Source organism: Mustela nigripes, chromosome 13, assembly GCF_022355385.1.
Source record: "Mustela nigripes isolate SB6536 chromosome 13, MUSNIG.SB6536, whole genome shotgun sequence".
Taxonomy (NCBI): domain Eukaryota; kingdom Metazoa; phylum Chordata; class Mammalia; order Carnivora; family Mustelidae; genus Mustela; species Mustela nigripes.
In genome coordinates, this window is record NC_081569.1 from 49,036,992 (window position 1) to 49,063,086 (window position 26,095).

The 26,095-nt window shown below is 40.3% G+C and overlaps 2 protein-coding genes across 2 annotated transcripts in view; one reads left to right on the forward strand and one right to left on the reverse strand.

The window, feature by feature from the left end:
* Positions 1-8,698, forward strand: part of SUPT16H (SPT16 homolog, facilitates chromatin remodeling subunit) — a 39,865-nt gene extending 31,167 nt beyond the window's left edge. The window contains exons 23-26 of the mRNA XM_059372389.1: positions 5,606-5,735; positions 6,374-6,503; positions 6,632-6,709; positions 7,349-8,698. Coding sequence (XP_059228372.1) covers positions 5,606-5,735; positions 6,374-6,503; positions 6,632-6,709; positions 7,349-7,494 — 484 coding nt within the window. The 3' untranslated portion in view covers positions 7,495-8,698. The remainder of the gene's footprint in view (positions 1-5,605; positions 5,736-6,373; positions 6,504-6,631; positions 6,710-7,348) is intronic.
* A 99-nt stretch (positions 8,699-8,797) lies between these two features.
* Positions 8,798-26,095, reverse strand: part of RPGRIP1 (RPGR interacting protein 1) — a 34,459-nt gene continuing 17,161 nt past the window's right edge. Inside the window, exons 7-10 of the mRNA XM_059372390.1 lie at positions 22,530-22,722; positions 14,906-14,990; positions 11,950-12,080; positions 8,798-9,099 (exon numbers count right to left, since the gene is read on the reverse strand). Coding sequence (XP_059228373.1) covers positions 8,987-9,099; positions 11,950-12,080; positions 14,906-14,990; positions 22,530-22,722 — 522 coding nt within the window. The 3' untranslated portion in view covers positions 8,798-8,986. The remainder of the gene's footprint in view (positions 9,100-11,949; positions 12,081-14,905; positions 14,991-22,529; positions 22,723-26,095) is intronic.

The window sequence follows — 26,095 nt, forward strand, 5'->3', positions numbered from 1 at the left end:
TGAGGGAAAACTTACATGTAATAAAATTCACCAATTTAAGTATGTGAGGGAAAACTTACATGTAATAAAATTCACCAATTTAAGTATGTGATCTGAGCTAGCAATTGGATACAGTCTTGAATCTACCATCATAATCAGGATATAGAAGACTTCTTCACTTCTGAAGGTTCCTTTATAGTCATTCCCCTTCCCACAATCTTACCTCTGGTTTCTATCTCTGTACACTTGGCTTCTTCTAGAATATCACATAAATGGAAGCCTACAGTATATATCTTGCATCCTTTACTTAGCTCAGTGATTCTGAAATTTTGAAGGTTGTTGAGTGTATCCTTTTTATTATTGAGTATTCCACTTCACGGATACTCCATACCAGAACTACCACTTACTTAGTAGACATTTGAGTTGTTTCCATGTGGGGCTCTTATGAACAGCCACTGTAAACATTATATAAGGTCTTTAAAGTGTAAACGTAGGTTTTCATTTCTTGGGTAGATGACCTAAGTGTGGCACTGCTGGGTTGTATGCTTTGGTTAAGTCTGTGTTCAACTTAATAACTTTGTAAGAAACTACCAAATCACTTTCTAGAAAACCCGTAGAAGGCTGCATTATGTTAGAATTGTTGCTGTGCATCCTGATCAACACTTGCTTTTGTCTCTTTTTATAATGTTAGCTGTTCAATGTGTAGTGCTGTCTAATTATGGTTTCAATTTGCATTTCTATGCAATTTCTATGCATTTCTGTGATGACCCATGATGTTGAACATGTTTTCATATGTCATTCTGTGTCTTGGAGGAAGTAACTTAGTATTTTTTGCTGATGTTAAAAAGGAGTTGTAAGAATTCTTTACACTGGATAGGGACACCTGGGTGACTCACTCAGCTAAGCATCCGACTCTTTTGAGTTCCAGTCAGGGTCATTAGATTCAGCCATGTCATGCTCTGTGGTGAGTAAGCATGTAGTCTGCTTAAGATTCTCCCTCTCCCTGTGCTTCTCCCCCAACTTGTGCATGTGCACGGGCACGTTCTCTCTCTGTCAAATAAATAAAATCTTTTTTAAAATATAAATTTTAAAAATTCTTTAGACTGGATATATATATATATATTTTTTTTTTAATATTTTATTTATTTATTTGACAGACAGAGATCACAAGTACGTAGAGAGGCAGGCAGAGAGAGAGGAGGAAGCAGGCTCACCACCAAGCAGAGAGCTCGACTCAGGGCTCGATCCCTCCTGGGATCATGACCTGAGCTGAAGGCAGAGGCCTTAACCCACTGAGCCACCCAGACGCCCCTGGATATATATTCTTAAATATAGGTTTTGTATATGTTTTCTCCTTTTTTTTTTTTAAGACTTACTTATTTTAGAGAAAGTGTGAGTCTGGGGAGAGGGAAAGAGCATCCTCAGGCAGACTCCCCACTGAGCTCAGAGCCTAACACAGGGCTCAGTCCCAGGACCCTGAGATCATGACTTGAACCAAAAGCAAGAGTCAGCCGCTTAACCGACTGAGCCACCCAGGCACCCTTTGAATATATTTTCTTTCAGTAGTTTCTGTGCCTCTTCATTTTCTCGTGTCGTTTAAAGAAACTAGTAAAGATTAGTGCAAAATTCTCATAAAACCTGTTAGATCTAATCTTTCTATTGTAATTTGTGCTTTTTACATCTTATCTAATTAATGGACTAACCCGAAGTCAGATGTTTTCTGTTTTCTCCTAGAGTTTTATAGATTCAGGTCTCCTGTTTAGGTCTGTGATCTATTTGGAGCTAATTTTTTTACCGTAGTATAGGATCGAGGTTCATACTTTGCTTACATACAGCCAGTTACTCTAGTAACATGTGATGAGATTATCCCCTAGTTACTAAATTATCTTGGCATCTTATTAAAAAAAAGGAAATCAACCATGTAGGAAAGGGTTTATTTCTGGATAATGTTCTGTTGCATTGGTGTCTGTGTGTCCTTATACCATCGTCATAATTATTGTAGCTTTATAGTAAGTCTTGAAATCGGGTAGTATAAGTCTTCCAGATATATTCCTTTTCAAAATTGGCTGTATTAGGGACTCCTGGGAGGCCCAGTTGGTTAAGTTTCTGCCTTTGGCTTGTATCGTGATCGCAGGGTCCTGGGGTCAAATTCCACATCAGGCTCCTTGCTCAGCAGGGAGCCTACTTCTCCCTCTGCCTGCTGCTCTCCCCTGGTCTTGTGTCATGCCCTCCCCCCAACTCCTGACAGATCTTAAAAATATATATGTTACATTGACTGTTTATGTAAATTTTAGAATCCTATCGTGTCTTTCAGTGAACTGGTCATCTTAATCTAAGTTACCAGTTTTAGTATTTGTACAGTTTATGAAGATGTTCTCTTTCATTCCTAATATTGATCATTTTTGTTTCTTTCTTTTGTTAGTTTGCCTAGCAGTTTAATTTTATTGATTTTTTTTTTCCATCATGAAAAAATACGGGACTCGATCCCAGGACTCTGGGATCATGACCTGAGCTGAAGGCAGTGGCTTAACTCTTGTTTCATAATCTACTTGGTGTTTCATTACTGTGGACTTATAGCTTTAGAAGTTTTTTGGTTAGTGTTTGTATGACGTGTCTTTTTTTTTGTTCTTTTACTCTTGACTGTGTTCAAAGTGGCTTCATTGGAGACAACATATATCTGGGTCTTACTTGTTTAATCTATTCTACTCTTAATTGGGTTGGTGAAAAGAGACCATTTACATTTATCATTAACTATTAGTATGGTTGGGTTTAAGTCTGCTTTCTTGCTCTTGGTTTTTCTCCTCTGTTCATTGCTTTTCTCCTCTTTTTATGCTCCCTTTTGGATTAATTTTATGATTGTATATTAAAGTCTTTTGGGGGTTTTTTTGGTTTGGGTTTGTTTTGTTTTGTGATTTTTTGTTGTTGTTGTTTTTATTTTGTTTTTTTTTTTAGTAATCTCTACACCCAACATGGGACTCCCAACTCACGACCCCAGGAGCAAGAGTTGCATGCTCTTCTGACTGAGCCAGGCTCATGCCCCAAAGCAGTTATTTCCTAACTTATAAAATGAGGGGAAAAGTCTTCAGTATTTACTCATGTATTTACCATTCCTGGTGCTCTTCACTCCATTGTGTGGTTTCAACCTTCTGTCTGCTTTAATTTTTCTTTGCTACATAAACCTTCTTCTTCTTAGCATTTGAGACACAGGTTTTCTGGTGACAGATTCTCTCAGCTTTTTCTTTAAAGTCTTTATTTCCCTTTCATTGTAGAAAGGTGGTTTTTTGCTGGATATAGAATTGTAAGTTGAGTCTTTTTTTTAATATTTACAAGATGGTGCTCCATCGTCTTCCAGCTTACCTGCTTCTGCTCAGATGTCTGCTCTCTTTGTACCTCTGTACAGATTGCCTTTTTTCCTCAGGGTATTTATTTTCTATTTGTATCATTGATTTTTAGCAGTTTGATTATTAGGTACTTTGCTGTGTTTTAAATGATTATTCTGCTTAGTGTGCATTGGGCTTCTCAGATCCGTGGGGTATGTGGTTTTCATCATATTTAGAAATGTTTTATCCATTTTTTTTTCTTTTTCTAGAGATATAGAGAGGACAAATGGGGCCATTACTCTTCAAATATTTTTGCCCCCTCTTTTTTTTCCTGAGACTAATTACACGTTTCTTCACTCTCAGCAGTTTCTCTCTCCCTTCATTTATAACAACTTTTTTTAAAATTTTTTATTTTTTATAAACATATATTTTTATCCCCGGGGGTACAGGTCTGTGAATCGCCAGGTTTACACACTTCACAGCACTCGCCAAAAGCACATACCCTCCCCAATGTCCATAACCCCACCCCCCTATAATAACTTTTTAAACATCATTATCTGATACTTACATCCACCATCTTTGTATTTTCTGGGTCTGTTCCACTGGCTGATTTTTTTCTTCTGCCTTTTTGCCTGGCTGATATTTTGTGATCAACTGCCAAACTGTGTGGCTACACATTTTTGTGTGCTAGGTTTTAACTTTTTCTCTAGATTTCATTGTAGGTATAGTTGAATGACTTGGATACCACTTGGTCTTTCAGAAGTTGTTCTCAAATGTCACCAGTGCTGGTTCAGAATAACGTTTTGTCTAGGACTAATTTACCCTGTTGCTGGGACAGTACTCTTTTGAGGACTCTGATTCACTGTTTGTCATAGGGTCTTTCCATTGAAGCTGGTGGGAACAGGAACTATTTCTAGCTCAGCATGAGATCTGGGAATTATCTGGCCTACTGCTTTCCAGTGCTGCTTTGCCCAGCTCTACGTAGCTTTCTCTCAGACATGTGGAGATATGTTCTCACCCACAGATTGGAGGGGATCCCTCTTCATATTTCTAGAAATCTTTCTATTACTCTCCTCCAGTACTCCTGCCTCAAAATTATAGCTGTCTCTGCCTCCTCAAATACTTCTCTCAGTTCTGATTGGGTTCCCCTTCCCTGCATAGCAGCCTGGGAACTGCCTCCAGACAGAAAACTTAGGCAGTTATAAATCAGAACCCTATATGTTTCCTCCTTTATAATCCTGTGCTGCTTTTCACCCAGTATTTGAAAGCTGTTTCTTTTTTTGTTTGTTTTTTAAAAAGATTTTATTTATTTATTTGAGAGACAGAGAGAATGAGAGAGAGCATGAGAGGGGAGAAGGTCAGAGGGAGGAGCAGACTCCCCATGGAGCTGGGAGCCCAATGAGGGGCTCCATCCCAGGACTCTGGGATCATGACCTGAGCTGAATGCAGTAGCTTAACCAACTGAGCCACCCACCAGGCACCCTGAAAGCTGTTTCATATCTCATTTGGTTTTCTAGTTGTTTAAAGTGAAAAGGTGAATCTAGTCCATTTTATTCCACCATGGCTAGAAGCACAAATTACAGCATATACGATACCAGTGCCTATGACGAACTTATGGTAGTGGTTCGCAGATAGGTTTTGTGTCAAAGGTTTTTTGTTGTGATCCTCGCTGTTGTCATTTCTTTGGTTTCCTTTTCTCTTCCTTCCTGCCCACTTGAATTGATTGAGCTCTTCTCAACAGAAGTAGGTAAAAGAAAGTCACTTAAATGTCTTAATACAAGGCACTTTTTAGGTAATAAACAAACAAAAAACTTATCCCTATCTTCAAATAGACCTTGCACCAAATAAGCAGTACGTAAGAAAGCAGTGGGGGATCGGCGCCAGTTGTTTCTCAACTGCAGTGGTGCAAGTGATTAGAGCTGGAAAGAATCATAGAAATGGTTATAAGTTGAAACTACTTGCAAATAAGAGTCAGAGAGGGGAAAACATAGTTGAGGAGGAGAAAAAGCTAAAGGAGGATAGGGAAGTCGGTGCTTGAGAGAGAAAATGGAAAACAAAAACATGAGCTTTGTTCGAGAGACAAAGCTTGCTTCGATTAGAATGCTGCTCTGTGGTGAGGGCTGGTTCTAGCAGACCAGATGTCAGCTACAAGGTCTGTTCTGGTGGCATAGTGCAAAAGAATGTCAGCTATCCTATATTTAGAAAAAGGTTACCTGCATTCAGAGATGCTTAGGAACAAGATGACACAGTACTTTCTCAGAAAATACAGAGAATTGATTTTGACTTCATACTGTCCCGTTTCTCAGTTCCTGTGACCTAAAGTACACAGAAGGAGTACAGTCCCTCAACTGGACTAAGATCATGAAGACCATTGTTGACGACCCCGAGGGCTTCTTCGAACAAGGTGGCTGGTCTTTCCTAGAGCCTGAGGGTGAGGTGCGTGAGTGTGGGGTTTCTTTTCTGGTACATGGTGCCCATTACCATCGGGTGGCTAGGAAATGCCATGTAAGTAACACCAAAGGGACCAGACCGAGTGGGAGCTTGGTCTTCCTGTGTTGTTTCTCCAGGGTAGTTTTACAGGTAGATGATAAATTAGGGATTGGTAGTCACTCAGATTTCTTTGAAATTGCAAAATTATTCTTTCTTGGTATTGGGAAGAAATTCTTCAGCGCATTTTAACTTTTTTTAAAATTTGAAGTATAATTAACATATAGCATAATATCAGTTTCAGGTATAACTTGAGAACATTTTGCAAAAATTGTTTTCTAAGAAGTGGTTCTTCCATCTCTGCATAATGCAGTATTACAAGCGTATTTTTGTGGTTAATTTTCCTGGGTAAGGAAGGGTGAAGTGAATATTTAAGAAATAGAATTAGATATTTGACTAATTGCACTTTACCAGTAAATTAGCCCTTCTGTTTCTTGGTCACTCAGGGTTTTTTTGTTTTGTTTTGTTTTTTTAATGTAAAAAAGAAATAATGTTGGTGTGCCAAGTGGGTTAAATTAATTCATTAATCAAGTGAATGTAAAACAAAAAAAATCCGGTAAATAGTATTACACTGTCTGACTCACCAGGGGAGTGATGCTGAGGAAGGGGATTCAGAGTCTGAAATCGAGGATGAGACTTTTAATCCTTCAGAGGATGACTATGAAGAGGAGGAGGAGGATAGTGATGAAGATTATTCATCAGAAGCTGAAGAATCAGGTTAGTCTATAGGAAAAATTTTTCATGGCTTTCTAACCTGCTGTCATTTTTGGAAACTCAAAAAGGAGGAAAGAATTCTGGCATTCCATTCCTATCTAAAGACTAATGCTTAATCAATTTTATTTTAGACTATTCCAAGGAATCATTGGGCAGTGAAGAAGAGAGTGGAAAGGATTGGGATGAACTGGAGGAAGAAGCCCGAAAAGGTAAATTTTTTGTTTGTTGCTTATTTTTGAGGTGCAAATTTTTAGCAGATTTTAGTATTTTGAAATGTTATTTGCCTAATACATATAACAAAAGAACACTATAAAACTCATGTGGAGTTATAGCTGCAGCCTTATCAGAGGAGCAGATAAACTCTGGAATGCGTCCACTCTTCCAAGTGGCGTGACTCTGTAACGGATGCTTTCTTCCCAGACCCATAGCTGGGATAGCCATGGAAAGGCTCCAGAATTAGGCCATCCAGTTTCCAAATCTAAGTCCTGTAATAGTTTAATGTTCTGGACCTCCTCTGGGTTGGGACTGCTTTTGTAATACCACTTTAATTACTCTGAACCCAAACACCAGATACAAGTTAAAGGTGAAAAGGAAATATTATCTACTGGATCCCAAGTATTGGGATAGGTACTTCACATAGATTGCCTTATTTAATCATAAAATAATTTTCCATCATACAAGGCTCAGAAAAGTTAAGTACTTGCCCAAAATCACACAACCAAGAAGGGACTAACAGATTAAACCTAAGTTTGATGGCAGAGTGCACATTGTAGTGGTGCATACTGTCATGTACTATTGGGTATCAGCGCTAACCTGTCACTAACTAGTAATGCCTTTCTCCTATTTAGCGGACCGTGAAAGTCGTTACGAGGAAGAAGAAGAACAGAGTCGAAGTATGAGCCGGAAGAGGAAGGCGTCTGTGCACAGTTCAGGCCGTGGCTCTAACCGTGGTTCCAGACACAGCTCTGCACCCCCCAAGAAAAAGAGGAAGTAACTTCTGAACTTTGGTCCTCAGTTCCATTCTTTATGCAGCCAACCCCTACAAATTTTACATGACATAGAAACTGTATTTTTCCTTTTTTTTTTTAATTTTTTTTTCCTTTTGAAGTTTGGCCATTTGTGTTTATGGGTTTAGGGGGCCATTTGTGTGGACCAATCTACTCGGGGAATTCCAGGCCCACCAGGACACGTGCCAGTGGCCCCATCCAGATGGCGAGGGAGGAGGTGTTCTTGAAGAAGGGCAGAGGCTTCCACTGTTAATAAGTACCGTTTCATTCCTCTCTCTTCCTGCCACCTTCTGCCAGGACATCGATGGCTTCTGACATCTTATTCTCTGATGTCTCAGAGCTGTATTTCCAAGACATTGGTACAAGGTGACCCCTAACTACCTGTACCATGGTTCTTGACCAGCAGATCCGAGCCTCCATTCTACCCTACTGCCATGACCTTCCTCACATCTCTACGTCCCATCTTTGCAGTACTCAAGAAAAGGTTGCTGGAATTTGCTAAAAGTTGTGATAAATCATACCACCTGAGCTAGTGAGGCAGATCCGGCTGGTAACTCCGTCTGAGTTTCCTGCTTTTTGGCTTCACACAGATAGAGGTGTGTCTGCTGCCTTGCCTTGGATGACCTAAGAAGCAGTGGCACTCCCTGGCTCGGTTTCCTCCTCCTCACAAATTCACCCATGGTACCATGGTAGGAGCAAAATTACCACTGTTTCTTTTCTGATGTATCTGAGGAAGAATGGTTGTGCCTCACGTACTACTTCTAGTGAAACCTAGAAGGAGGCTCAGAGAAATCAACATTGAGATCTGGAAGGGGCAGGTCATGCCTGGGGCCTAGAATACCGATGAGAAAAGAGAAGAGGAAGGGAGGCCACGTCTACAACACAGCCTCTCGTCACTGCTGCTCCTTATTTTTACTGGTCTTGCATTGTCGTGTATTTATCACAGTTTCTGTTGAACAGCTTTTTAAGTATTTGGGGAGTTTATCTCACCATCCTCCCCCTCCTGGTTCTCTGCACTCACCTGTCCCACTGCAGTTCCTTCTGTGTTCTGTGACTTTAAGAGAAGAGGGGGGGAGGGGTTTCGGATTTTATTTGTTTGTTTGTTATTTTTCTCCTTAGCAGTAGGACTTGATATTTTCAATTTTGGAAGAACTAAAAGATAAATAAACTGTGGTTTGTTTTTTTTTTTTTTTTTGGTGGTTGTTTTGTTTTTGTAAACTCCCCTTTTGTGAACATTCTTTTGCAGTTCCTGAAAGCAGGCCTGCTTCTCACTTGGGAGAGTGTTGAGACGTTAGACAATAATGCCTTTGTCGGGGGAGGGTCACAGAAATTGGCTTTCATCCTTCTAAGCTTTTGTCATTAGGTTGAGAGATACCAGACAGCACAGTAAACCAAATGCATGGTATAGCAAGTTACTTTATAAGAGACTTTTTACTATGGTTCCCTCAGAAAGTTTAGAATGGACTAGTACTTGCTCCATCATGAAAACGTATCTTCTGTCATCTCCTTGTAAATAGCCTGGAGGGCGGCAGCAGCTTGAAGGGACACCTTCAGCCTTCCTATTTGGGTGACCTGATCTCCAGGGCTGACAACTGTTGGGAGAGGAAAGGCAAACAGGTCAGGTGGCAGCACTGTTCAATTAGAAAACACTTACCTAACTGCCATGTGCTGTGTGTGGGGATGGTGATACTAAAAGTCATTCCCTCACAGGGGGCACAGTCTAGCGGAAAAGAAGGGAGAGCACAGTACAGTATGCAAAGTGCTCTGATGAAAACTCTGGGTACTTTGGGAACACACAGAAGTGGCACCTAAGCCAGAATGGAGGAATCAGAAAAGGCTTTCTAGAGACAGTCCCTGAGCTAAGTCTTTTAAGATATCATAAGCACAGGCCAGGACATGAGAACATGACAAGTTTAGAAAGCTACAAGAAGTGGCAGTGAAGCTCTGTATATATACGGGGTGCCTTTGGTGGCTCCATTGTTAAGCATCCAGGTGGAAGACCCTGTGAAGAAACAGAAGGATCCCCCATAGAATGATATGGAAAGTCAAATGGTGTAAAAATGGGAGAATGGCATGCATGTATGTATTTTTTCCCCTTAAAGATGTTACTCCTTTATTTGATAGAGTGTGCACCCCAGGGAAGAGGGAGTAGCAGACTCAGGGAGCCTGATGTGGGACTTGATCTCTGAACCCTGGAATCATGACCCGAACCAAAGGCAGACATCCAACCAACTGAGCCACCCAGGTGCCTGAGAATGGCATTTAAAAAGGAGAATGAGCTTTAATTTTAGAGATTAAGAAAGGTCAAGTAGGATGAATAAGGAAACCAACTGGATTGGGCAGTTAGGAAAATTGGTAAGAACAGAGTCAATAAAACATTTGGATGAAAACTTGATCATTTGTTGTTTTTTTTTATCATTAGTTTTTTAATAAAGATTTTATTTATTTGACAGAGACCACAGGTAGGCACAGAAGCAGGCAGAGAGAGGGGGGAAGCAGTCCCCTGCTGAGCAGAGAGCCCATGTGAGGCTTGATCCCAGGATCCTGGGATCATGACCTGAGCTGAAGGCAGAGACTTTAAACCACTGAGCCATCCAGGCGCCCCATGAAAACTTGATCTTAACTGAACAGTGTAGGCATAGCCAGAACAGAAAATATTTTAAGGAGCAGAGTTTGAAAGTGCTAAGAGAAAAGAGAGCTTCAGGGATAGAAAGCAGTGTTTTGTCTTTGAAATCAGGCCAACATGATTAAAGCCTGAGTGGAAGGAAGGGCAGCCAAAATAAATTACTATAAATTTTTCTTTTGATTATTAAAAAAATCAAAATAATTGAGACATATTCATTGGCTTTAGAAATGTTGAAGTCCTGACCAGAAAAGGCTTCAGGGGATGTTTCTTCTCTACAAAGGGCACTGAAGCCAGGAAGAGTGCAGCATGTCTGGGGAATGAGGACAGGCATCGAACTTGGGAGTACAAGTTAAAAAACAGGTGACAGAGACCACACTCGCCCTGTGCAAGGGAGCCAACCCTGTCCTAAATATTCCTCTCCCACAAGCCTTCACTTAAGCAATCCCTCAATCCTCTGGACGAGCCTGTGAGGGAGCAACGCTATTCTCCTTTTGCAGTTGAGGAAACCTGCATAGAGAGGTTACATGACTTGCCCAGTACCTCAGCTGGTAAGGTACTAGAGGAATAAAATGAAGAATCTTATCTACCTACCAGCTAGTTTGAACTCTGTAGCCCCTGGTCTAAAAAGTATTCCTCAAATCTCATTATAATTTTATATCATGACTCTGTACACATGTACGTAAGAAAGTGTCACAAAATTATCTGTGTGCAGAGCACTCATATTTTCTACAGTTTTTCCCCCTCAGTTCTGGTCATGACTTACTAATTTAATTTCACTATCCATTATTTGGTTGGTAAGGACTGGCAGTTTGAAAACCTTTGGTCTAGTGGCTAATTTTCAGACCCTACTACAGCCTTGCAGATAAGGTAAATGTGAAATCCCAGACACGCAGGGTTAAGAGCAGTGGGACTGGACAGAACAGGCCCACCTAAAGGCATCCAAACGCAGATATTTTTCAAGCATGCCAGTCTTGCAGCAAACAATGTTAAAAACAGATTTAAGAAGAAGGTGGTGATCAAACTTTCTGTAAAGAAACACTGTAGCAGATGGAAATGGGGTGGAAGTGGGGATGTAGTCAAAACTTTTCTGAAGCAGGATGGTTAAGATTTGGTAACTAAGAAAAAAAACCTCACCCCAAAAAACTCAGTAACAAATACCATGAGGTGTGTGAGGGAGTAGGTGAGTTAGTGTTAAAGAGACTAGGGGAAGGGTCGCACATTAAAACGAGAGGGTGTTGGGGCGCCTGGGTGGCTCAGTGGGTTAAAGCCTCTGCTTTCGGCTCAGGTCATGATTCCGGGGTTCTGGGATCAAGCCCCACATCTGGCTCTCTGCTCAGCAGGGAACCTGATTCCCTTCTCCTCTCTCTGCCTGCCTCTCTACCTACCTGTGATCTCCGTCTGTCAAATAAATCAATCTTCAAAAAAAAAGCGGAGGGTGTTTGCTGTCTTTACAAACCTTATATGCTTACGATAAATCAGAAATTCTGATGTTGAAATTTGAAATTAAAAGAATTGGTCTTTTCAAAATACCCCTATTTCAAACACTGGAGATTTTCATAAAAGATTGTATTCTGGTTGTCATGAGACACATGGGCTAAAATATACAACTGACTACTCATGTTCGATCTGGAAATAAATACAGCTACAGTTATTTCAATATTAAATATACAAACTGGATTTGGATCCAAATCCAGTTTGTATCATCATCTTCATAGTGGTAATTATATACTGAAGGTAAAATCGGAAGAGAATTTGTGATTAGGCTGATTCCCTTAGAAAAAAGTGAAACAGAGAAGCATGAACGTTTATTACTCACTCTCTAGCTCTTGCTCTACACCGTCTCTTCCTGATTGCATGATCTGCCACAGTTCCAGAAACGCATATCCTACTTCTTGACATTCTTTCTTTTCATCGTCCAGAGGATCACTTACCACTGTAAACTTTAAACTAAAGGAAAAATTCCATTTAACTCAGTACTGCTGATGCTGTAAGGTTTAAAATACATACATAATGATAAAGGTAATCATAAATTATACAGTGTTTTCCCTGAATCAGTTTTCCCTGACCTTCATCTTACATAACTGTAATGGCAAAAGAGAAGGAACTGGTGTATTTTAAAGGAATGACAGGTCTGGAAAAGAGGGAACTAAGACTCGAGATGATAGAGTTGATCAAGCTGTCTCAAACCTGTTCAGATAGGGGCACCTGGGTGGCTCAGTAGGTTAAGTGGTTAAGTGTTCGCCTTCACTCAGGTCGAGATCCGTGAGTCCTGGGATCTAGACCCTGCATCAGCCTCCCTGATCAGCAGGGAGCCTGCTTCTCCCTCTCCTTCTAACTGCTGCTTCTCTCTGTCAAATAAATAAATAAAATCTTTAAAAAAGAAACCTATTCATATAGGATGCTTCTAAGATAGCTTACAACTCTGATGAAAGATGTGTCATGGACAGTGAAGGTGTTGCACAAAAATCAAGATTATAGGAGAATTAGAAGAGTTCTTAGATTTCTAAATAAAAGTTGGGTATCAAGCCAGAGCAAAGGAAAACAGAAGGAATACAGAATTACAAAACATATAAAAAGTGTATTCCTATGAGTTGTATGTCTGGAGACGGCACCAGAGTGCAGGGCACAGCGCCCACGAGCAGCCCAGAGTCCACCGCACTCATTATTCTCCTGACTCAACTCAGCGAAGAAGGATACAACAATCTAGAAACTTGATTTTTTTTGAGATAAAATGCACACATAAATTCATCATCTTAACCATTTTAAAGTGTACAGTTCAGTGTGTTTTAGTAAATTTAGTAAAAACAGTGTGTTTTAGTCTCCAGGAGACCACCAGTTGACTTTCTGTCTCTCTGGGTTTGCCTATTCTGGACATTCTGTATCCCTATTAATTTTTTTAAAAGCAGTACTGGGGGCTAATAGTGCTAAGTGAACAAGAATAGGACTAAAAATAGGACTTAAAATCACAGCTAAACAGAATGAAGCTAAAAAGAAGAAATTCTTCTGAAAGTGACCCATTCTTAGCTCACAAAGTAATATCCATTTGTGATGATGCTTCTGTATCCTTACTGAGAACTACAACACTGCAAAGGGACGGTGCTAACTACCTGAACAATTTTCACCTTTCTAGGTACAGGGCACAATACCAAACGCATGCATTCATTCATTCTTCGTTTTTTCATTCATTCATTCATTCATTCATTCATTCACAACTCTGAGATCAAGACCTGAGCTGAGGGCAAGTATCAGATGCCTAACTGACTGAGCCAACCACCCAGGTGCCCCCCAAGGTGCTTTAGATAAACTACATTAATTATTTCAGTTGTATCCTCACAGAAGCCCTCAAGCCAAGTAATATTCGAAATTCACAGAGCTAGTAAGTGGAAGAGCCAGGATTCAAAACCAGGCTTTCTCTGATTACAAAGCCAATGTTCTGTCTGCTGTACATCAATCGAAATCTAAAATTGAATAGAAGGTTACAAAAAGAAAAGGGAAAAAGCTACCACTGTAAGGAAATGAAGGAAGAAAGTATTCTAGGAATGCTGAGAGAAAAACGGAAAATAACTAAATTCAACATTGAGGCAGAAGGGAAACAAAATGCTTTACACTTTCAAAAGTTATCAGTCAGCTTCTATCTGTTTAAGTACACAGTGACACTGAAGTCAGATGCACTATTTATTTCTGTGGCTCCTTCTTCAGTCCTTTCTATGACTAACTGGAGACAAAGTAAATGCAAATTAAACAAATTTATTGGGCTAAAACACCAGCCCTGTATTATTTCTTACCCACACACTTTAAAAGGAGGCAACATTGCTAGATCTTGCCAAAAGCAAAAAAAAAAAAAAAAAATTCAAAGAGATGCCCACTTAAATTTGAATTTCAAATTTCAGCTGAATGGTGAATAATTTTCTTAGTATAACTATGTCCTGTGCATTTCATTGGGAGCTTCTAAATCGAGGCCTCTTCACACCAGAGGAATAACAGGGACACGTCCCTAAAATTGATAGTACACCTTGAATTTACTTCAATTACGTCAAAGTAATCCTGTAAAGAAATAATTTTAAAAGTCTGAACGTGTAGGGGCTTGGGTGGCTCAGTCAATGAAGCATCCAGCACTTGATCTCAGCTCAGGTCTAGATCTCTGGGTCATGAGTTTAAGCCTTGCCTTGGGCTCCATGCTGGGAGTTTTCTTTAAAAAAATTAAATATGGGGGCGCCTGAGTGGCTCAGTCGGTTAAAGCCTCTGCCTTTGGCTCAGGTCATGATCCCAGGGTCTTGGGATCGAGCCCCACATCGGGCTCTCTGCTCGGTGGGGAGCCTGCTTCCCACCACCCCTGCCTGCCTTTCTGCCTACTTGTGATCTCTGTCTGTCAAATAAATAAAATCTTAAAGAAAAAAAAACTAAATATGAAATTACTATCATAAAGACGTAATATTTGGTAAGCTAGCAATGGTACTGTGTGAGATATAAATTATCTGAGAATGTCAAAGGGTTTTGTCCATTCCTTACAGAGCACTGTCAGTATTCAAGTATTTGCTGTCACAAAAGCAGTGTCATCAGGGGCTGGCACGGGTGAGAGAGGAACTACACCGATGAGATTCATCTAGTTTATCAGGTGGCTGCAAACATGAATTAGCCTCAAGGAGATGAGAAATCCATCCAGTAAGTTAATACAAAAGAAGTTATTAGAATATTCAATATCAGTGCAAAACCAACTGAATTCCTGGGTGGATAATATCTCCCTGCTTTCAAAGTGGAATGCAGATGCTTACCGTCCTTGCTCTGGATCTTGTTTCTTCAGCATGGCGAACAGAAACTGCCTTCGGCCTTTTTGTTCCAGTGGGTCCAGGTCTATCACTGCAGTAAGGATAAGACAGGAGAAAAGTGAAGAATCATACACTGTTGCTATATGGGCACTAAGACCTTCATAAGTGGCATACATAAAACCATGACAGTAAAGAGAGATTGGCAATCGAGGGCTCACGGCAGGCCACCTGTTTTGGTAAATGAAGTTTTTACTGAATACAGCCAACACCTATTTGTTTACGTATTATCTATGGTTGCTTTCCAACTACAGTGACAGAGCTGAATAGCTGTGACAGAAACCATCTGGTCCACAAAGCCTAAAATAATTACTACCTGGCCCTTTAAGAAAAAGTTAGTTGACCCTGATAAAAAAGAAGCCTTGCAATCTGCCTGGAAAGCTGTTCGGCCGTTGTGCCAAGATAAACGTGCTCCCACCACTCTAAAGCTGGAAAAATCCCAGGAGACTGATTTCTTATGGCCATGCAGAGGTTTGAGTTTTGTAGCAGGTTCAACTCAAGGTGCCTGTCTCAACACCCACCCTCTCCCTTCCTCCTTATTTATATATGGGAACGCTGCATCCTCAAATACATTAGCATATGTTTTCCAGCCTCTTATTTAGCTAGGTTTGGCTGCAGCAAAATAAGTTCTGGCTATTGTGTTATGTATGCTTAACAGGCTCAACTAGGAAGCATCCTTCCTTCTCCCCGGCAACCAGGAAGGATGACAGGCTCACCAAAAGGATGGAAGACAGGCGCTAGGTTGATCGGAGGGCAGGATAGGAGTTTGGACCCTGGTAGGATCGCATATTCTCAGCCCTGGACTGTCCCCCCTCAGAATTCATTTTATGTAAGTAAGAAATAAATTTCTACCTCATATAAGGACAGGATATACTTAAGGGGTCGGGGAGAAGGAATAGACAACAACAAACAGCTCTTAGAAATCTAGGACAAATTTTCAATGACTGGAAGTTAAGACTAAGGAAATCTGAGGGACTACCTGGCTTGGTCAGTTGGTAGAAGTTCTTGATCAAGCCTTGTGAGTTTGAGCCCAGGCTGAGGGTAGAGTTTACTTAAAAGAAAAAAAAAAAAAAAAAAAGACTACACCTATTAAGGGGCGCCTGGCTGGCTCACTTGGTAGAGCAGGTAACTCTTGATCTTGGGGTTGTAAGTTTGAGCTCCAGTCCCATACTGGATGTAGAGATGACTTAAAAAAACAAAACAAAACAAACAAACAAACTATATATATATATTTATTTATATATTTATTTATTTATAGAGAGGAGTGGGGGTAAGGAGCAAAAGGAGAGAGAGAGAGAGAGAATCTTCAGCAAGATCCATGCCCAGGGCACCTGGGTGGCTCAGCAGGTTAAGCCTCTGCCTTGGGCTCAGGTCCTGGGCTTGAGCCCCGCATGGGCTCTCTGCTCAGCGGGGAGCCTGCTTCTCCATCTCCCTTGGCCTGCCTCTCTGCCTACTTGTGATCTCTCTCTCTCTCTCTGTCAAATAAATAAATAAAATATATTTTTAAAAAAAGATCCATACCCAGTGTGGAGCCTGATGTGGAGCTCAGTCTCACAGCCTTGAGATCATGTCCTCAGCCAAAATCAAGAGTCAGATGCTTAACTGACTGAGCCATACTTAAAAATAAAATCTTTAAAAAATTAAGGAAATTTCCCCCAAAATAGAAAGGCTAGAAGTGGGATTATATGAAGAAAATGAAAAAATGAGGGGCGTCTGGGTGGCTGAGTTATTAAACGTCTGCCTTCAGCTCAGGACATGATCTGGGGCTCCAGGGATCAAGCCCCACATTGGGCTCCCTGCTCAGCAGGAAGTCTGCTTCTTCCTCTCCCACACCCTCTGCTTATGTTCCCTCTCTTGCTGTCTCTGTCAAATAAATAAATAAAATCTTTAAAAAGAGAATGAGAAAATCAGAGGATTAATTTGAAAGATCAAAAAACTCTACTAAGAAAATGAGAAAATCCTGGGGACAAAATTATCAAAGAAATGCAATGAAAATTCCCAGAACTAAAAACCATGAGCTTCCAGACTGAAAGAACCCCTGAATGGCTAGAACAATTACAGGAAAAATATACACATTATTCTAAAATTTAAGAATACTAAGGAAAAAGATCAAATGCTCAAGTTTTCTGGACAGGTAGAGGTAGTTTTCATACAAAGGTTAGACTCCTGGCAAAGATCATGGACCAACTGCTTCGAAATTCTGTACTTGATCTTAGCCAAAAGGCCGAGAAGCGATGCTTCGAAATTCTGGATAAAAATGTTTTCAGAGGGGCACCTGGGTGGCTCAGTGGGTTGGGGCCTCTGCTTTCGGCTCGGGTCATGATCCCAGGGTCCTGGGATCGAGCCCCGCATCGGGCTCTCTGCTCAGCGGGGAGCCTGCTTCCTCCTCTCTCTGGCTGCTTCTCTGCCTACTTGTGATCTCTGTCTGTCCAATGAATAAATAAAATATTTTAAAAAAATGTTTTCAGAATACACTTCTATACTTGGTCTAATTATCATTAGGCTATATGGGTAGAATAGATTTCATGCAAGATGATCCCAATGTACTTCTGATGTATGCTTTTTTTTTTTTTTTAAGATTTTATTCATTTGACAGAGAGAGATCACAAGTAGGCAAAGAGGCAGGCAAAGAGAGAAGGGGAAGTAGGCTCCCTGCGGAGCAGAGAGCCCAATGCCGGGCTCCATCCCAGGACCCTAGGATCATGACCTGAGCTGAAGGCAGAGGCTTAACCCACTGAGCCACTCAGGCACCCCCCAGTGTATGCTTTATTTAAAAGCTACTGGAAAATATGACCCATTAAAATATAAAAGTGAATCAGAGAACCCAGGAGATAAGAAACCCAGTATGAGAGAATTAAATCAAATTCTCCAAATGCAGCAGCATGATAATAGCTGAATGGTGGGCTGAAGAGAGGTCTTCAAGGGAAAAAAAAATTGATACATTCTTTGACAGGTTTGATTGTTTGAAAACTTGGAAAGGCTGTTGGAGGATGTGAAAAGAACTACAGTGGGCATAATGAAGATAGTGCAAATGAAAAATTGAGACAAAAAATACAAAAAAAGGATTTTAACTATGATATACTACTTGGTTCTGAAGAATTAATATTTACATATCCATAATAATAGAAACAATTAAGATTGGATTAAATAAAAGTTATGATCCAACTCTATGGGAAGAAGGAAACATGGGTACAGGATAAGAGAGAGAAATTTTGTGTGTCATGATAGGAAGTCAGCAGATAATATCTAAAATTGGTGAGTCAGGAAGCTGCAACAGAAGCATTATTCAGAAACATAGAGTTAAATAATAAGAAATAGCAGAAAAAGTGAAAAGAGTGTGGTGGACCACAGAGAATGGGGAGGGAAACAGGGAGTGATTTGTGTAGAAGGGATGAAAAAAGGGATGGGGACTGTTTCATTTTAATTAAAAATTTTTCTAGGCCATTTGATATTTTATTTTATTTTAATGATTTTATTTATTTATTTGACAGAGAGAGATCACAAGTAGGCAGAGAGGCAGGCAGAGAGAAAGAGGAGGAAGCAGACTCCCTGCCGAGCAGAGAGCCCAATGCAGGACTCGATCCCAGGACCCTGAGATCATGACCTGAGCTGAAGGCAGCGGCTTAACCCACTGAGCCACCCAGATGCCCCCTATTTGATATTTTAAAACCATATGCATAACCCTACTTATATCAATGGACAGATCATCCAAACAGAAAATCAACAAGGAAACAGTGGCTTTGAATAACACATTGGACCAGATGGATGTAACAGATATATTTGGAACATTCCATCCTAAAACAGCAGAATACACATTCTTTTCAACTGCACATGGGACAGTCTCCTGAATAGATCACATTTTAGGCCACAAAACAAGTCTCAACAAATTCAAAAAGATCAGTCATACCATGTATCTTTTTTTTTTTTTTTTAAAGATTTATTTACTTCAGAGAGAGAAAGTATACACGTGGAAGGGGCCAAGGAAGAGGAAGAGAGAAACCCAAGCAGACTCCACACTAAGTGCAGAGCCTGACACCCCAAGATCATGACCTGAGCTGAAACTGAAAGTTGGATGTCCAACCAGTTTTGCCACCCAGGTGCCCCACCATATATATCTTTTCTGATCACAGTGCTACGAATTAGAAATCAGCCACAAGAAAAAATCTGGAGAGAGCACAACTACATGGGGATTAAATAACATGCTACTAAACGATGAATGGGTCAACCCAGAAATCAAAGAGGAAATAAAAAAATACATGGGAACAAATGAAAATACACTGGTCCAAAACCTTTGGGATGCAGCAAAAGCTGTTCTAAGGGGGAAGTTTATAAGAATACAGGCCTAATTCAAGAAGCAAGAAAAATTTCAAAAAACCACCTAACATTATACCTAAAGGAACTAAAAAAAAAAGAACAAACAAAACCCAAAACCAGTAGAATGAAGGAAATAATAAAGATTAGAGCAGAAACTAAAAAAACGGAAACTTTAAAAACCAACAGAACAAATCAATGAAACCAGGACCTGGTTATTTGAAAAGATGAACAAAATTGATAACCCGTTAGCTAGACTCATCAAAAAGGCAGGGGGAGTCAAACTAAACCAGAAATGAAAGAGAAGAAAAAACAACTGACACCACAGAAATTCAAAGGACTGTAAGAGAATATTATGAGAAATTACATGCCAACGGATTGGACCACCCAGAAGAAATGGGCAAATTCCTAGAAACATATAACCTCCCAAAACTGATTCAGGAAGAAATAGAAAATTTGAACAGACCGATTACCAGAAATGAAATTGAATCAGAAACAAAAAAAAATTCTCAAAGTCCAGGACCAGACAGCTTCACAAGTGAATTTTACCAAAGAAAAACGCTTCTGAAGAAGCGTTAATACCTCGTCTTCTCAAATTATTCCAAAAAATAGAAGAGGCAGGAAAACTTCAAAACTCATTCTATGAGGCAGGCATTACCCTGAAGCCAAAATCAGATAAAGAGAACTATAGGCCACTATCTCTGATAAACATAGATGCAACAAACCTCAACAAATATTAGCAACCAAATCCAACAATACTTTTAAATGATCAAGTGGGATTTATTTCCAGGATACAAAGGTATTTCAATATTTGTAAATCAATCAATGTGATACATCACACATCAATGAGATCATTTCAATAAATGGAGGAAAAGCATTTGACAAAGTACAATATCCATTCATGATAAAACCCCTCAAGAAAGTAGGTTTAAAGGGGAACATTCCTCAACATAATAAAGGCCATATATGAAAAACCAAAAATGAAAGAGCTAACATACTTAATGGTGAAAAACTGAGAGCTTTCCCCTGAGACCAGGAATAAGATGAGGAAGTTTTTATTCAACACAGTACTAGAAGTCCTAGCCCTCAATCAGATAAGAAAAAGGAATAAGAAGCATCCAAACTGGTAAGAAAGAAGTAAAATTTTCACTATTTTGTGGATGGCATAATACCATATATAGAAAACCCTAAAGATTCTACCAAAAAAACCTACTAGAACTGATAAATGAATTTAGTAAGGTCATAGAATATAAAATCAATATACAGAAGTCTGTTGCATTTCTTTATTATTATTATTTTTATTTTAAGTAGGCTCCACACTGGGCTTGAAACCACAACCCTGAGATCAAGACCTGAGGTGGGATTAAGAGTCAGACACTTAACTGATTCAGCCACCCATGTACCCCTGGTTGCATTTCTATACAGTAATAATGAAGCAACAGAAAAAGAAATTAAGAAAGCAATCCCATTTGCAATTGCAACAAATATAATAAAATACCCAGGAATAAACTTAACCAACGAGGTGAAAACCTGTACTTTGAAAACTATAAAACAATGATGAAATTGAAGGTAACAAAAACAAATGGAAAGATATTCTATGCTCATTGATTGGAAGAACAAATATTGTTAAAATGTCTACACTAACCAAAGCAATCTACAGATTTAATGCAATCCTTACCAAAATACCAACAGCATTCTTCACAGAACTAGAACAAATATTCCTAAAATTTGTATGGAACCACAAAAGACCTTGAAAGAAAACAAAGCTAGAAGTATCACAATTTCCCAGGTTTCAAGCTATACTGCAAAGTCAAAGTAATCAAAACAGTATGGTATTGGCACAAAAACAGACACACAGATCAACAGAACAGAACAAAGAGTCCAGAAACAAACCCACGACTATATGACCGATTAATTTTTGACAAAGGAGGGCAAAAATATGCAATGGGAAAAAGTTTCTCTAAAAAACGGTGTTGTGAAAACAGAACAGCTACATTTTAAAGAGTGAATCTGGTTGGGGCGCCTGGGTGGCTCAGCTGGTTAAGTGTCTGCCTTCGGCTCAGGTCATGATCCCGGGGTCCTGGCATCAGGGTGTACATTCAGCGGGGATTCTGTTTCTCCCTTCCCGCTTCCCCTCTCCCCAACTCGTGCCCCACCAAAATAAATAAAGAGTGAATCTGGACCACCTTCTTATATCATACACACAAATAAACTCAAAATGGATTAAAGACTTAAATGTGAGACCTGAAACTATAAAAATCCTAGAAGAGAGCATGGGCAGTAATTTCTCATACATCAGCCATAACAACTTCTTTCTAGATGTCTCCTAAGGCAAGCGAAATAAAAGCAAAAATAAAAATCAAAATAAAAATCTTCTGCACAGTGAAGGAAGTAATCAACAAAACTACAAGGCAACCTACTGAATGGAAGATAGTATTTACAACCAACATACCTGGTATGGGGTTAGTATCCAAAATACACAAGGAACTGCTACAACTCAACACTCAAAAAATAAACAAACTAATTTAAAAATGGGGCAGAAGACACGAACATTCTCCAGAGTAGACATCCAGATGGCCAACAGACACAGGAAAAGATGCTCAAAATCACCCATTATCAGGGAGACGCAAATCAAAACCATAGTAAGATATCATCTCATAACTGTCAGAATGGCTAAAGAACAAGAAACAAGTGTTGGCAAGGATGGGGAGAAAAAGGAACCCTCTTGCCCTGCTGGGGAGAAAAAAGAACCCTCATTCCCTGTGGGAATGCAAACTGGTGCAGCCACTGCGGATGGATCTACAGAGTATAAGACTAAGTGACGTCAGTCAGTCAGGGGAAGACAAATACCACAAAATTTTGCTTATGTGTGGAATTTAAGAAATAAAACAAAAAGACAAACCAAAAAATCATACTCCTCAGTATAGAGAACAGAAGATTACTGTAGGGGAGGTGGCCAGGGGGCACGGGGGACATAGGTGATGAGGATTAACAGGATGCTCATCTTGATGAGCACCAAGTAATGTTACAGTTGTGGAAGCACTATGTTGTATGCCTGAAACTAATACAACGCTGTATGTTAACTATACTGGAATTAAAATTAAAAACTTAATTAAAAAATAATAAAAAACAAAAAGCTTAAGTAAAACCATATGCATATATCACTTTGATAAATAAAATGGTTGCATCCACCTCACTGGAAGTGCAGAGCAGTTCTGACCCCTCAGACTCCTCTCCCGGCCAAGCACAAGGCATGTCTTACCTTTGCTGAAGTGAAAGTGGATCTCTTCTCCTGCCCTTGGCTTCCTCAGGGACACTGGGGTCTCCGTCTCTGACAAGGGTAGGCCGTAGAACTTGTACTCTACATACACCTGCTTTACATTTTCATCACACATCACTTCGGCCTCTGGGTAGAAGGCCAGGGAGACGATTTCAATACACATCTTCTCCGAACCCTGACAAGGAAAGTATTTATTTATCCTGTAGGTTAGCGATGCTCCTAGTGTTCCTACTCCATCTAATGAACACGTTACTCCCTCAGAGAGCAATCACAGCCATATTCCATCTAACGTAGTCTTTTTTTTTTTTTAATTTGATGGGCAGCAAAGTTAAGTTTACTGAGCAATAGCTCAGAGCTCCAGTAGAGGGAGGGGACCTTTGAGGGTTGCCCCCATCTCCCATATCCTTGAGATTCAGTTTACTGGTCAACTGCTACCCAGAGCTTCCTACATCCACCAAGTGCTGGCCCCAGAGCAGGCTGCTCCAGCAGTCCTTCCATGGCAATGCCAGTCCTTCCAGCCCTACTGCAGTTGCTACCACAACCACCATTCTCTCTTTGGACTGTGTCTGGGTCCCTTTTGCATTAGAGACACCAGGGGGAGGGCAGACATTTCTCGAGTTTCAAGTCAGAAGCTGAGGGTAATGTGAAGTCCTCCCTTTCCCCAGTGTGGCAGCAAGTCCTGTCATGACACTAGTAAGGGGTCAATCCGGGATGGCCCCAACTGGCACAGTGCTCCCTTGTCATCTGGGGGTTCTCTCCTGTCCTCTGGGTTGCCAGGCCAATGCCCTCACTTCTCAAAGATCTACCCCCACTCCCACCTTCACCTCTCTTAGGAAGCAGGCGGAGCTCCTGGGCCTTCTCCTAGGAAGCCCAGGAGGCAGCATTTCTCAACAGATCTACTTCAGAACAACCTGGGTGAAGCTTGAAAGCTACTTGATGCCCTCTCAACAGCCCTCGCACAGCCCTCCTAAAATCCCCAACATGAAAACTAGCATGTTTTCCAAAATGTGGGTTTTGACATTTATGGGTCAGTTAGGTGGGTTTCACTAGCATTTTTTTTTAAGTGAAAGAATAAGATAGGCTAGGATAGAATGAAATGGAATAGAACAGAAAACAGGGGAGTTCATGGCAAATGATAAAGGTAAGCCCTGTTTCTCAAAGCTTTTGTTTATATATGATTATACTGGGCACATGTAGAAATGTATTTCTTATAGTGACTGACATTTAAATAACATAAGAGCCACTCTTAAATCACATTGCCTAAGGTGGTTCCTGACAATCTGTTTAACTTTTATTTTTTAATTTTTAAAAAAGATTTTATTTCTTTATTTGAGATAGAGCATGTGAGCACACAGCAGGGGGTGAGGGGGTATAGGGGCAGAAGGAGAGGGAGAAGCCGGCTCCTCGCTGAGCAGGGAGACCAATGTGGGGCTCCATCCCAGGACCCCAAGATCACGACTTGAGCCAAAGCTCAGATGCTTAACCAACTGAGCCACCAAGGAAGGTGTCCCTCTAACTTTTAACATTTATGTATCGTTTATACACAGTAAAATACAAAACCTAAATGTACAGTTTTGACAAATATATGCAAGTGTGTAATCAACTCCCTAATCAAGATACAGAACCATCACACTAGAAAGTTCCCTAATCCCACTGTTGTAATTTTTTTTTAATTTTAAAAAAGATTTTATTTATTTATTTTAGAGAAAGAGTGTGTGAGTAGGGGGGAGAGCAGAGGGAGAAGGAGAGAGAGAACCTCAGGCAGACTCTGCACTTAGCACAGAGCCCGGCGTGGGCTCAGTCTCACGACCCTGAGATCATGACTTGAGCTGAAACCAAGAGTCGGATGCTTAACCGACTGAGCCACCCAGGCACCCAAGTAAGCTCGGTTTTCATATTTAATTTCTCAAATAGCATTCTTGGGTCCACAAGGTTTTTCCAGAAAGAGATCTTATTTAAGAGCCTCTAATTCTGAATAATATTTTAAATGTAATGTCTGAGTGTAGTTCAAAAACTTTCTGACCAGCTGACTGCTTTTCAGGTTCATCTGAGAGGTGGCTTGATTTAGAAACTTTGGCTGGAGATCAGCTCTTTTGCTAAGTATATCTATATCCTGGACACATTAATTAATCTTCCTCTCCTTCATGATCTCAAAGGTGTTATACTCCTGTTCCAACATCTCATGGCTCTGATCCATCTTATAAGCATTTCTCAAGATACTAATTATGTAATGGCTGAAGAAAGATACGAAAGATAAAAGTTCAGAAGAAAATAGACTTAAGTATTTGCTATCTTAATTGCTTAAGGCTACTGATTTTGAGTGGCTTCTCCCCACTCCAACATACTTTAGTTGCCTAAAAATCCTCAGTACAAGTTCCAACTTTCAAGAGTTTTCTGACCTCTACAAAAGCAGGAATGATTTCACTTTTCTGAATCCTCACAAACCTTAAGAGTTTCTATCACATAATCTAACCACTTGATTCTAGGTCACACTACACTTATATTGTTTCTAATGAAGTTCGTAATCCTCAATCAAATTTCAATCTTTCACTCAGCTACTCATTCAACAAATATTTATTGAGCACCTACAAACGTGTCAGGGAGCATTCCAGTGGATCAACAGAGAGATTGTTTCCTACCTCACTTGTAACCCCACAAGATTCTAATACAATGATTGTTAAATATATCTGTATATATTTAGTTAAATATCTATATCTCTCTATCTATCTATCTATGTGTGTGTGTGTGTGTGTGTGTGTGTGTGTGTGTGTGTATCCCCAGTTAGTTCCACAAGAGATCTGAGGCTGTAATGTTTAATAAATAATTGCAATTTCAGGTTTTATTTTATTTTTGTTTTTGTAAAAGATTTTATTTATTTGACAGAGATCACAAGTAGGCAGAGAGGCAGGCAGAGGCGGGGGGTGGGGGGGACGGGGGGGCGGGAAGCAGGCTTCCCTGAGCAGAGAGCCTGATGTGGGGCTCGATCCCAAGACCCTGAGATCATGACCTGAGCTGAAGGCAGAGGCTTAACCCACTGAGCCACCCAGGTGCCCCTTATTTTATTTTTAAAGAAAGATTTTATTTATTTATTTATTTATTTATTTGTCTGCGTGTGTGTGCGCGCGTGCGTGCGAGAGAGAGAGAGAGAGAGAGAGAGTGCAAGAGCACAAGGAGGGGGCCGGGGGCAGACAGAGCAGAGGCAGAGAAAGAAGTAGACTCAAAGCAGAGACCCCAATGCAGGGCTCGACCCTAGAACCCTGGGATCATGACCTAAGCTGAAGACAGATGCTTCACCCACTGAACCACCCAGGTGCCCCAGCCAATTTCAGGTTTTAAAGATTAGGTCCAAAACTTCAGAAATGGAATGATCTTGCTGAGCTTTTCCACAAGTAATCCTTTCCTCTTTTCCAGCCTCTTCCTCTTCCTACCAAGGTAAACCTGCTCTCCTTGGGTGGATTGAGGAAATGGGCATCACTCAGGCTGGAGATGAATTGTAGCACACAGTGAAGGAGGCAGGCAAGGGATCCAAATAAAGGAGAATTATTGAA